General features: G+C 53.1%; 2 protein-coding genes across 2 annotated transcripts; both read left to right on the forward strand.

Annotated features, from left to right (window-relative positions):
* The first annotated feature begins 1037 nt into the window (after nt 1-1037).
* On the forward strand, nt 1038-2429 carry LOC136459141 (xyloglucan galactosyltransferase KATAMARI1 homolog). The gene has a single exon (XM_066459042.1). The coding sequence runs from the start codon at nt 1038-1040 to the stop codon at nt 2427-2429; it is 1392 nt and encodes a 463-aa protein (XP_066315139.1).
* Nucleotides 2430-5574: 3145 nt separating this feature from the next.
* Nucleotides 5575-7413, forward strand: LOC136487718 (xyloglucan galactosyltransferase KATAMARI1 homolog). Its single transcript, XM_066484823.1, has one exon. The coding sequence runs from the start codon at nt 5575-5577 to the stop codon at nt 7411-7413; it is 1839 nt and encodes a 612-aa protein (XP_066340920.1).
* Nucleotides 7414-12022: the final 4609 nt, after the last annotated feature.

Genomic DNA, 12022 nt, shown 5'->3' on the forward strand with positions numbered 1-12022 from the left:
GTTCTCCATTCCAAATTATAAATTATTTTGTTTTTTTAAGCATATAGCTTTTGCTTTACATCTAGTATGCTATGTCTAAATACATAATAAAAATAACTTACACAGAAAAGTTAAAATGACTTACTGCGTGGTTGACATTTTATGATCGATCAGCGCGGGCGAGACTACTGCGGCAGACAGACGGACTCGGGAATGTATTTATGGTCAAGTTAATTATCAAGTGGAACTGTGGAAGGGGAATGGGCTGGAAAGGCCCATGGACTTTTAGTTCGCCTCGTATCCAAACTGATGGTTTATAATGAGAACATGCTACACTCAAGCTTTGGCTCCGCCAAATATTTGTCCAACAAAAATGACATAGTACTTTTGGCTATCTTTTTTTAGGGCTTTTGGCTATCTTTGGCCAAAAAAAAAAAAAAATGCAGCATGCCTAGCTAGCCATCTACAGCACGCCACAAATCTGGCGGTAAAGTAAACACCGGAAAACTTTAGACAAGTTGAGTTGTGGCCAGCCGTGGCGTGTTATGGCCGTCAACCAAACACACCCTATGTCTAGCTATCCTTGCCAACATTGTTCACCTTCATCAGCGTGCAACAAGTCATATGTTTAAGTAATCTCCACTCAAATACGGGTGTGTTGGTAGAGCTCTGACTTTAGTTAAAACTACTCTGGCTCCCCTCAAGCTCCTCTAGTGGAGCAATTTTCTTTGGCTCCAAACAGCTCTTATAGAAGAACATTTGATAAAACAACTTCTACTGGTAGGCAAAATGTATAAAATATCCATAACACCTTTCTTGTTTTTCCATTTCTATTTTTATTTCTTTATTTGTTTCTCCTTTAACAAACTGAGCTTGATTTTTTTTTTAAATTCTTTACACGGCCACCTGGAGCGGCAACTCGCGCGCTGAGCCCAACGCAAAAACGCATGGGTTATCATGCCTTCGAGTTCATTCGGCATCGCCAGGCACAAGCCACTCCGACGAGCCGTGCCCGTGCACGAACCGCCGCCGCAGCCAACCCGCATTAGCATCAGCAAATGGTCAAACCCAGCGCCGTTTCCCGGCCTTGCTTCCTCCTCGTCACGGCCGCAGCGTTGTGGGCCTTGACACTCTACCTGCGCCTGCTCGCCCTCATAAGCGTGCCCGTCGCGTTCACGGGGCGCGTCGCGTCGTTCGTCCCGGCGGACGACATGACGAATGCCAGCGGCGCCTGCGGTGATCCCTGCCGCGGCCGGTACGTCTACGTCCACGACCTCCGGCCGCGGTTCAACGCTGACATTGTCCGCGGCTGCGCGGCGGCCAACGACCGGTGGCAGGGCATGTGCGAGGACGTGCGCAACGCCGGCCTGGGGAGGCCTCTCTCCGGCGGCGCGCTCACGGGCGCAACCGGGTGGTACGCCACGCACCAGTTCGCGCTGGACGCCATCTTCCACGGGCGGATGCGGAAGTACGGGTGCCTCACCAACGACTCCTCCGCGGCGGCCGCCGTGTTCGTCCCGTTCTACGCCGGCTTCGAGTTTGCTCGGCACATCTGGGGATACGACACCGCGGCCAGGGACGCCGCCTCGCTCGACCTGGTGCGCTGGCTCGTGCGGCGGCCCGAGTGGCGCAGGGCGGGGGGCCGCGACCACTTCCTCGTGGCGGGGCGGACGGGGTGGGACTTCCGCCGCGACGACCACAACTCCACCTGGGGCACGAGTCTTTTCCTGCTCCCGACCGTCAAGAACATGACCTTCCTCGTCGTGGAGACGGCCACCATGGGCTGGGGCAACGACCTGGCCGTGCCTTACCCTACCTACTTCCACCCACGCACGGACTCCGACGTACTGCGCTGGCAGCAGAGGATCCGGAGCTCCGACCGCTGGTGGTTCATGTCCTTCGTGGGCGCAACGCGGCCGAGCGACCCGCGGTCCATCCGGTCGCAGGTGATGGCGCAGTGCGGCGCGTCGCCCGCGTGCCGGCAGCTGGGGTGCGCCTTCGGGAGCGCCCAGTGCCACTACCCGGGCGACATCATGGTGCTGTTCCCGAGCTCCACCTTCTGCCTCCAGCCGCCGGGGGACTCGGCGTCGCGGCGCTCCACGTTCGACGCCATGGTCGCCGGCTGCATCCCGGTGTTCTTCCAGCCGCGGTCGGCGTATCTCCAGTACAGGTGGCACCTGCCGAGGGACCACGCCACGTACTCGGTGTTCATATCGGCAGAGGACGTGCGCTCGGGGAATGTGAGCGTCGAGGCGGAGCTGAGGAAGATACCGCCGGCAGCAATAGAGAAGATGCGGGAGGAGGTCATCAAGCTCGTGCCAAGGCTGCTCTACGCTGACCCGAGATACAAGCTGGAGACGGTGAAGGATGCGTTCGACCTCGCCGTGGATGGCGTCTTAGAGAGAATGGCGGAAACAGAGGAGAGCCAAACAGGTTCCTACTGCCGGTGAACACCTGTGGAGGCAACTGATGCATATCTGTTGAATGAAATCGTTCAAATTTCATATATCACTCCGTTCCAAATTATAAAACGCTTTGACTTTCTGGTATATCTGATACATAGCAAAATGGATGAACAATAAAAAAAAAAGTCAAAATAATTTATAATTTGGAATGGAGGGAGTAGATTCTCTTCAAGGTGTGTTTAGGGTCACGGATTGAGTAACAAGCTCCTGTCCTTTTCCTTATAAGGCAACCTATACAGGGTCTATTTAGTTTAATGCTGGTGGGCGGCATACAGGAACACGAAGAGAATAGGAGATGGGGTGACCCTGTTCGTTTGAACTTATCAGTCATGGTACATTGTTTTTATCTCACAACAAATCAGCTTCAGCCGACTTATTAGCCGCAGAAATCGTCAGGCGAACAGCGAGAACAGGAGATGGAGATGGGGATGTCAATGAGCTTTGGTGAGAACTACGGCCGGAGGAATAGGAACAACCGGGACAAAGGAGGAGAAGCTGGAAGCGGGATAGCGACATCTCACGATTCACCAGTCAAGGAGAAGGGACAGACATCTCACTGTCACTGATGGAAGGAAGAGAGGCACATGGAAGATGATTTTTAGAGGTGTATCTCACTCTCTCTCTCTATCTCATAGACAGTTGTATAAAAAGAAAGGGTCTTCAGAAATGGATTCAAAGATGGATTACACGTTTAGACCTTATTTGGTACGGATTCTTGAATGGATTCAGTTGTGACTTCTTTGGCTCTTTAGATGAAGCCCAACCAATCACTAACTTAAGAAACTGTTTCGCGTGAAAAGGTCACAAGGGGCCGAAAAGCCATTTTTCATACTATAGGGGTGAAGCCATCTTTACGTGTCTTCTCAAACTTCTTAGGGCAAGCCCATTGCAAAGAAGTCATGTCCACACTTATAGCCTATTTGTTTTTTTATGAAAACAGGCGAGGTTACCTCCTACTAATTTTTTTATTAAAACAGAAAGTAAGGAGCTCAAGTTACAAGATCACAAAACAAAGAAAATCAAGAGAACTACACAAGAGAGTCTAACCATTGATCTGTTTGATATTGCCCTTAGGATAGCTAGAGCAAACTCTTTCTTGAGCTTTAACTTTTAGGTTTTTAGATTAAAAGCTGGCATTTTGATTTTTGGCTTACCATTATTATCTCTTTGCTAATGATTTTTGTAATAAATTTTTAAGTCAGAAAAGCTCCTATCAGCTTGCTTTTTAACTTTTAATATATTTCCTCAAAAGTCAGTTTTTTTAGCTTTTCAAAAACCAGCTCAATAGCTAGGTTGTTTGTTTCATCTTTGGCTTCTAGCTGACAGAAGCTAGTAAAAAGCAACCCTTAGAAATCAATTTCCAGGAGTAATTGGTGTTACTGATCACCTCTAAAAATGTCTCTATTCTCAAGGCTGGTAGATATAACCAATACGTACTAATTTTAGAGGTGGTTAGTATTACAAAACCATCCTTGTAAATAGAGGCATTTCTAAGGGTCGTCCGTAACACTAATTGTGGTTAGAAATCGATTTTCAACTGCGATTAGTAATGTGAACCACGACTACAAATAGATGCGGCACAAAAAGTCCACAACTTTCAAATCATGCGGGTGTTTGAGCAGACAAATTAATTTAATTAAGAATCTAACGCTCCTTGAGACTCCTCGGACTTGCCTTTCTTTGTTGAAAGGTGAAAGACTTTCACTCATTTGGCCATGGGCCATGGGTTTCATTCTCATATTGCTTTTATTTTGTAGCATGGGCCATTGGGCCATAATAGGCCACTACAGATTTGGTCTTCTCATTTTTGTTATGCTCGTAGAAGACACATAATGATCTAAGATTTAACAATATTCATTGTTCTATGAGAAGAGTACTTCACGAGTCTTATGCCATTGATAAATCCTATAGCTATGCCATTGAGACTTTGTTTGGATGGACTTTTATCCATCTCAATCCATATGAGTTGGAGTAAATTAGAGTGAAACTTGGTTTAATTTTCGCCCCCAATCCACACTAACACATGTCGGTTAAGATGGATATGAGTGTATCTAAACAAGCCCTGAAGATAATGCACCTTCCCTTATTAGTCATTTGCATTTATGCCTTAACCATCTCTCTTCTCCAAATCCTAGACCTACTTCTCCTGTGACAAATACTAGGGACCTAATAATTTTAGAAACCTCAAACATACACGTTCTCTGAGCCGTGAGATATCACTCACACGCGAGTTGGATTAAGTTCCATTGATAGTTTTGAAGTGTCATTTTCGAAAGATGACACGTCAGATAAATATAGTGAAACATGGATGAAATCAGCACTCTTAATGCATAATTTTATTCAATTATTTCATAAATATTTAATCCCATGACTCATTGGAAACTGAGCCAAGAGAGTTTCCTTATACTCAAATTTTCTTCTCTTCTTAATAAACCCATTGTCATGTCAAGAGAAATGCTTATCTGACAGGCCATGAAAAAGGGATAAAACTCTACCGACGCTCAAGTGGAACTAAACAAAAATCCTACCTGATTGCCGTGGAAGCATCTAATAGGAATCGGAGAAAAGAAAATGCACAGGCGGTACTATAAATAGATGACAAAATACATGGATAAGCCAATGAGCTGAGCTGATGAGCCTAAAGCAGCCATGCTAGTCAACACTAACCGCGCACGCCATTAACTCTCCATCTCCGATCCACATACTACCGGGATGCATCTCGTTGACATGGCAGCTGGTGAGCTGACTTCGGATTACTCTACTCACTCGCACGTGAATGGCAAGCGCTCCGGCTTGCATCCCCAGGCAACAAGGCAGGCCTGCTGTTACGCAGCTTAATTAGCCTCGATTTAGATAGTCCAGTCGGAGATTACTGTAGAGTGATTCACTAGAGATCCCCGCAGTTTCCGTGTCAGTGACAGCCACTGGCAGCGATTTGATTCGCCCGACGCAGGCGCTCGGCTTTTCATGCCCTCGCCCCGCGCGCGCCTCAAACACCGGCACCTCGGATCCCACGCGACGCGACGCGAGTCAGCCCCCGCAGCTCCACCCTGCCCGCAATCGGCTCCCCCGCCGTGCCACCTAGCTCGCTCGCTCGTCCTTGTCCCGGGGCGCACGTCTGCCGTGCGGCATGAAGCGGCACAACGCGAGCGAGTTGCCGCTGTCGTCGTCGTCGCCGGCGGACGACGGCAGGCGGCTGCTGGCGACGGAGGAGGCGGAGGACAAGATGGACAAGTACGACAAGGGGCGGGTCCGGTGTTCCCGGCTCTGCTTCCTCTTCGCGCTCGCCGCCACCGTATCCATCCTCGCGCGCCACTGCTACGACGCCGGCCTAGGCCGTGGCGATAGTGCCGGCGTGGTGCGCATCGAGGCCGTGCAACACGGTCTGCCGCCGTCCGTGCATCGGGATCGGAAGATCGTTCCGATCGCTCGCGGCGGGGAGCCGTCGGAGTCCCAACGCTCCACCTCGGCTCCGGTGGACGCCGGCGACGACGCGTCGTCGAAGCCTTCGGCGTCACGGTCTGACGAGTCTGCCAATGGAGGCAAAACATCGTCGAAGCAGGGCTCGCCCTCGGGGGCTCATGCTCATACCAAGCAGCGCGGCGGCCACCCCTTCGCCCGCGCGCTGGCCGCGGCCGACGATAAGGACGACCTCTGCGGCGGTCAGTACATCTACGTGCACGAGCTGCCGGCCCGCTTCAACAAGGACATGGTCCAGAACTGCGACAAGCTGTCGCCGTGGACGGACATGTGCAGGTACACCACCAACAGCGGCTTTGGCCCGCTGCTCCGCGCCGGCAAGGGCGCGTTCCAGGGCAACGGCAACGGCTGGTACGACACCGACGAGCACGCGCTGGACATCGTCTTCCACGAGCGGATCAAACGGTACGAGTGCCTCACCGACGACCCTTCCCTCGCGGCCGCCGTCTTCGTCCCGTTCTACGCCGGCCTCGACGTCGCGCGGCACCTCTGGGGTAACAACGTCTCCGCGAGGGACGAGCTGGCGCTGGACCTGGCGAGCCTGCTCACCAAGAGCCCCGAGTGGCGCGCCATGGGCGGCCGCGACCACTTCTTCGTGGCCGGCCGCACCACGTGGGACTTCCGGCGGAAGGATGATGCCCATGCTGAGTGGGGGAGCAGGCTGCTGAATCTCCCCGCCGCCAAGAACATGACCGCGCTCGTGGTGGAGGCCAGCCCGTGGCACCTCAACGACGTCGCCATTCCCTACCCGACCTCGTTCCACCCGGCGAGCGATGAGGACCTCTTCTTCTGGCAGGACCGGGTGCGCGCGCTGAACCGCTCGTACCTCTTCTCCTTCGCCGGCGTGCCGCGCCCCGGCGACGCCAAGTCCATCGAGGGCCACCTCGTCGACCAGTGCAAGGCGTCGGACTCCTGCTCGCTCATGGAGTGCAGCACCACGGGTCCGGACAACAAGTGCGAATCCCCGGCCAGCGTCATGAAGCTCTTCCAGAGCTCGACGTTCTGCCTCCTGCCGCGAGGAGCCACCGACACGCGCCGTCACGCCTTCGACGCCATGCTAGCCGGGTGCATCCCGGTGTTCTTCCACCCGGACTCGGCGTACGTGCAGTACACCTGGCACCTGCCCAAGACCCACACCGACTACTCGGTGTACATCCCCGAGGATGACGTGCGCAAGAAGAACGAGAGCGTGGAGGAGAGGCTCCGGAAAATACCGCCGGCAACGGTCCGGGCAATGAGGGACGCCGTCGTCGGCCTCATCCCGTCAGTGACCTACGGCGACGCGACGTCGAGGCTTGAGACGACGGTGAAGGATGCGTTTGACATCGCGGTGGCCGCTGTCATCAACAAGGTGACGAAGCTGAGGAGGGGCATCGTGGAGGGTCGAGCGGAGGAGGAGAAGCTGGAGAGGTATAGCTGGAAGTACCCGTTGTTGGCAGAAGGGCAGAAGGCAGAGGACCATCATGAATGGGATCCCCTCTTCAATTAGCTCGTCAGTGATGCACCCATTATGCGTGGCATTGTTTGATGAAGAATTTAGGGGTCGTTTCGAACGCGAGAATTTCCTTTTCCCGATTTCTGCTGGAATTGAGTTGTTTCTTCGCGAAAAATTCCTGTCTTCCAAGCATTCTCTTATATTTTACTCGGTTGTAGAGCTCTATATTATCATTATATATGTAGTGAGAACTGAGAACAAGCTCACGGCTTCCAAACTAGATGTACCTCGTTTTGTTCTAGAGAAATCCTCGAACGCAGTTGCCTGATAATTTGTAAATCCATCAGTCACCTGCCTGAGAGACTGCATGCTGGACAGCGTTTGTGAGAGAGACCGGGCCGGGAGTGGTTTCCCATGATATCTATAAAAAAGAGTAGCGATATACCTGTCCAAACGGCTACACATAATAAGAGGTAGGAGGCCTGCCTCACTAAGGACTGATCTAAGCACGGCACGGCCCGGCCCTCTTGCTGTCGTGCTGGGGCTGTAAACTAGTGTGGTGATTAGGCCTATCGTGCTGCCCCGATGCCTGAAGAAATACAAGAAGAAGAGTTACTTGATTGGGTCAATGGAAATGAGAATGCCCTACAGCCTCCACAGCAAGTTAATGAGAATATTCAGTTAGGCTTTGTTCAAGTACAGGATTCCTGGCCTCAGAGGGTTAGTTTTGGACCCTACCCTGAAATGCTGAGTAAAAAATCTTTTTGGTCAGGTTTTAAGTCTAGACAGTCATCCAAGCAGCCTTTACCTGTGGACCCATTTACTTTTGAAAATTTCAGTTGGGCCAATGCATCTACTGGTGATAGTATGGGGAAAGCAAGTAAGAGCACTCCTAGCCCTGCTACTTTTAGGATGTGGGCCAAATTCTTCTCCAACAGAGATCCTGGGCTGCCTTCTGTCACCATACCAGCTGAATGGATGGATTTCTTTACTATGATGCTCCTTAAAGATTCATCTAATGAATGGGCCACCCAATTCCTCAAGTCTCAAGCCTGGACTCATCTCTCGAATTTTTCTTCTGGTAATTGCTATACCTTCTCCCTTCCTATTTCCAAGCCTTCAGTCATTTCTGAATTGTGCTGCTCTGACCATGCAGACGAGCAAGTTGGTCCTTCTGATCCTTTTCAGACAATAGAGGGGCACTCCTCTGTTAGATAATCTGCTGCATCCCTGAAAAGGTACCCTGTTGTGGTACTGTAGCCACAGCAGAGGCAGAAGCCGAACGGCTCACCTACCGCACTATAGCCACAGCAGGGGCAGGCGCTAGAGTCAGCCCTACTGTCACATCATAGCATGGCAGCTGTAACTAGGACTAGATGTATAGAGTTGTATATATAGTTTGTCACTGCAACACAGTAACCGAGAGCGAGTTCAGTTTTATCATCTCCTCTGCAGAGCTTCGGCCAACGCTGGTGCTTGTGCTGTGTGTGTGCTCTGTTCTCCCTCCCTTCTTCTACCCCTAGCCATAGTGTGTGGTCGGACAACGATAGTCGTGGTGGGCAACGCTGGTGAGTGGTCGACTCACCCGTACCGGAGATCCTGTGGGCTAACAGGTGGTATCGGAGCCGTACTAGCGCCGTCACCGGACTAACCGCTGGCGATGACGGACGGTTTAGAGATGGACGACAGCTGCAGAGCTGCTGCGGGAGGTCAGCAGCACCAATTGGCTGACGCTGACTCGCACCAACTATGAAGAGTGGTCGGTGACCATGAAGGTCAAGCTCAGAGCCCAACGGCTCTGGAATGCTGTTGACAAGGGCACCGAAAATGAAGAAGACGACATGTCAGCGTTGGAGGCTATCCTCGCTGCTGTACCGGAGGAGTACAGGGAACCGTTGGGGGCGAAGAGCTCTGCTATGGAGGCGTGGGAGGCTATTGCGGCGATGCGCATCGGTTTCGACCGCGCAAAGAAGGCGACGGTCCAGCTTCTGAAGCAGGAGTACGCCAACCTCAAGTTCAAGGATGGTGAATCGGTGGAGGACTTCTCCCTCCACCTACAGACACTCATCAGCAAGCCGAAGAGCCACGGCGTCACCATCGACGAAAAGGAGGCGGTCTCCAAGTACCTCCACTCCGTGTCGGCAAAGTACATCCAGATCGCTCTCTCCATAGAGACGATGCTGGACTTGCCCACCCTCACCATTGAGGATATGACAGGCCATCTGCGGGCAGTGGACGAGCGCCTGGAGTAGGTGACAGCAACGAAGGACAGCGGCAAACTACTATTGACAGAGGAGGAGTGGGCTGCTCAGAGGAACTCCGAGGTAGCCTCCTCCAGCCGCGGTGGCGATGGCAAGCGCCACGGCAAGGCTTCTTCGGAGAAGAAGAAGCAGGTCGACCCCAACGCCTGCCGACACTGCGGGAAGATGGACCATTAGGCAAGGAAGTGCCCAAATCGCAAGCAGGAAAAGAAGGCTAAGGCTCATCTGGCGCAAGCTGATGATGATGATGAGGCCACTATCCTGATGACAATGTTTTGTGCACTGCACGAAGTCGAGGCCGAGGAGAAGGGAGAGGTGATGGCGGTGGAAGGGTCTAGGAAGGCCCTGAAGGCTGTCAACCTCGACGAACCACATGCCCAAGTCCACCTCTGACGTATGGGCGGCGAGTAAGAGTAGCAGTGGTATCTGGACTTTGGTGCCAGCAACCACATGACGGGCTCCAAGACAGCCTTCTCTGAGCTTGACGATGATTTGACCGGAATGGTGAAGTTCGGTGATGGCTCAAGGGTGGCAATCCAAGGGCACGACACCATCATCTTCAGGTGCCAGAATGGCGAGCACCGCACGCTAACGAATGTATATTATATCCCGTAGCTGCGTTCAAGCATCATCAGCATTGGCCAAGTGGATGAGCACGGTAGCGAGGTACTAATCAAGGACGAAGTCCTCAGGATCAGGGGTCAGGAGCAGCGACTTCTTGCCAAGGTAAAGATGTCCTAGAACTGGTTGTACCTGCTTGACTTGAAGACGAAATAGCTGGTGTGCCTGGCGGCACGACACACTGAGGAACCATGGTTGTGGCATGCCTGGTTCGGTCATCTCAGCTTTGATGCGCTTGGTCGGCTGGAGAAGATGGTCCGAGGGCTACCCCACATCGAGCATGGAGATGAGCTATGTGACAGCTGCCTGGCCAGGAAGTAGAGGAGGCTGCCGTTCCCAAAGGCGGCCAAGTTTCACGTGGTGGACGCTCTCGAGCTCGTCCGCGGTGATCTCTACGGGCCAATCACGCCAACCACAAATGGTGGTCGGTGGTACTTCCTCCTTCTCGTGGATGATTGCAGCCGCTACATGTGGCTGCAATTCCTAACAAGCAAGGATGAAGCGGCGGCGGCGATCAAGAAGTTCAAGATGTACGCGGAGGCCGAGAGCAGTAAGAAGCTGCGCGTGCTGAGGACTGATTGCAGCGGCGAATTTAGTTCGGTGGAGTTCGTTGTGTACTACGTGGATCAGGGTGTGGTGCGACACCACACCGCATCGTACTCGCCATAGTAGAATGGCGTGGTGGAGCGGTGAAACCAGACGATGGTCGGCATGGCTCGATCCATGATGAAGGCAAAGGGCATGCCGGCAAGGTTCTAGGGTGAGGCGGTGACCACAACAGTGTTCATCCTCAACCGCGCACCCACCAAGGCCCTAAAGGGCAAGACGCCATTCAAAGCTTGGTATAGGCACAAGCCGAGCGTGTCCTTCCTCCGGACATTTGGCTGCATCGGCCACATCTGGAAGACAAAGCCGGTCCTCACCAAGCTGGAGGATAGGAGCGCACTGATGGTGTTCCTGGGCTACATGGAAGGTACCAAGGCGTACTGGCTCTACGACCCACGCGGAGACAAGGTGCTTGTCTCGCATGACATCGTGCTCGATGAGAAGGTGGCCTGGGATTGGAACTGCCCTGGCACGGGGGAAGCTGGTGGCTTCACCAACACCTTTGTCGTTGAGCACTTGGTCATCCACTATGGTGGAGACACTGGGGAAGAGGTGCCAAGCACTCTAGGAGGGGTGCCGAGCACTCCAGCAATAGAGCCTAGCACTCTTGGGGAGGTGCCGAGCACTTCGAGAGGGGTGTCGAGCACTCTAGGAGTGGAGCTAGGAGGTCCTGTAGTGGCGGCGACCACTCCAGGATGGGTGCCGAACACTCCTATAGCGGAGCCGAGCAGTCTTGCAGTGGTGTCGACCACTACAAGACTGGTGCCAAGCACTCTGGGAGGGGTGCAGACCACTCTAGGAGTGGTGACAAGCGGTCCAGGAGTAGTGCCAAGCACTGCAGCTAGGGTGTCGATCACTCCAGGTGCTGTGCAGACCACTCTGGTAGAACAGGGAACTCCATCAATGCTGATCAGGTTTGCCTCACCTCCAAGTGACATCACTGAGTTCGTGGATGCTTTCCATGAAGGTGAGGAGGTGCGGTTCCACAGGCTGGACGACATCGTCGGCGGCACAGGGCCCTTAGGCCTGGTGGGTTGGCTAACACAGAGCTGCTTCTCGTCAGTGCAAAGGAACCACCCATGTTCACGCTGGCCAAGCGCGATGGAAATTGGCGATGGGCGATGCTGGAGGAGATTAAGGTGATCGAGGAAACCGAGACCTAGGAGCTCGTCGAT

The sequence above is a fragment of the Miscanthus floridulus genome, chromosome 1 (genome assembly GCF_019320115.1).
Source record: "Miscanthus floridulus cultivar M001 chromosome 1, ASM1932011v1, whole genome shotgun sequence".
NCBI classification, from domain to species: Eukaryota; Viridiplantae; Streptophyta; class Magnoliopsida; order Poales; family Poaceae; genus Miscanthus; species Miscanthus floridulus.

Excerpts from the sequence above, each read along its gene's own strand:
- LOC136459141 (XM_066459042.1), top strand. The coding sequence starts at position 1,038 with ATGGTCAAACCCAGCGCCGTTTCCCGGCCTTGCTTCCTCCTCGTCACG.
- LOC136487718 (XM_066484823.1), top strand. The coding sequence starts at position 5,575 with ATGAAGCGGCACAACGCGAGCGAGTTGCCGCTGTCGTCGTCGTCGCCG.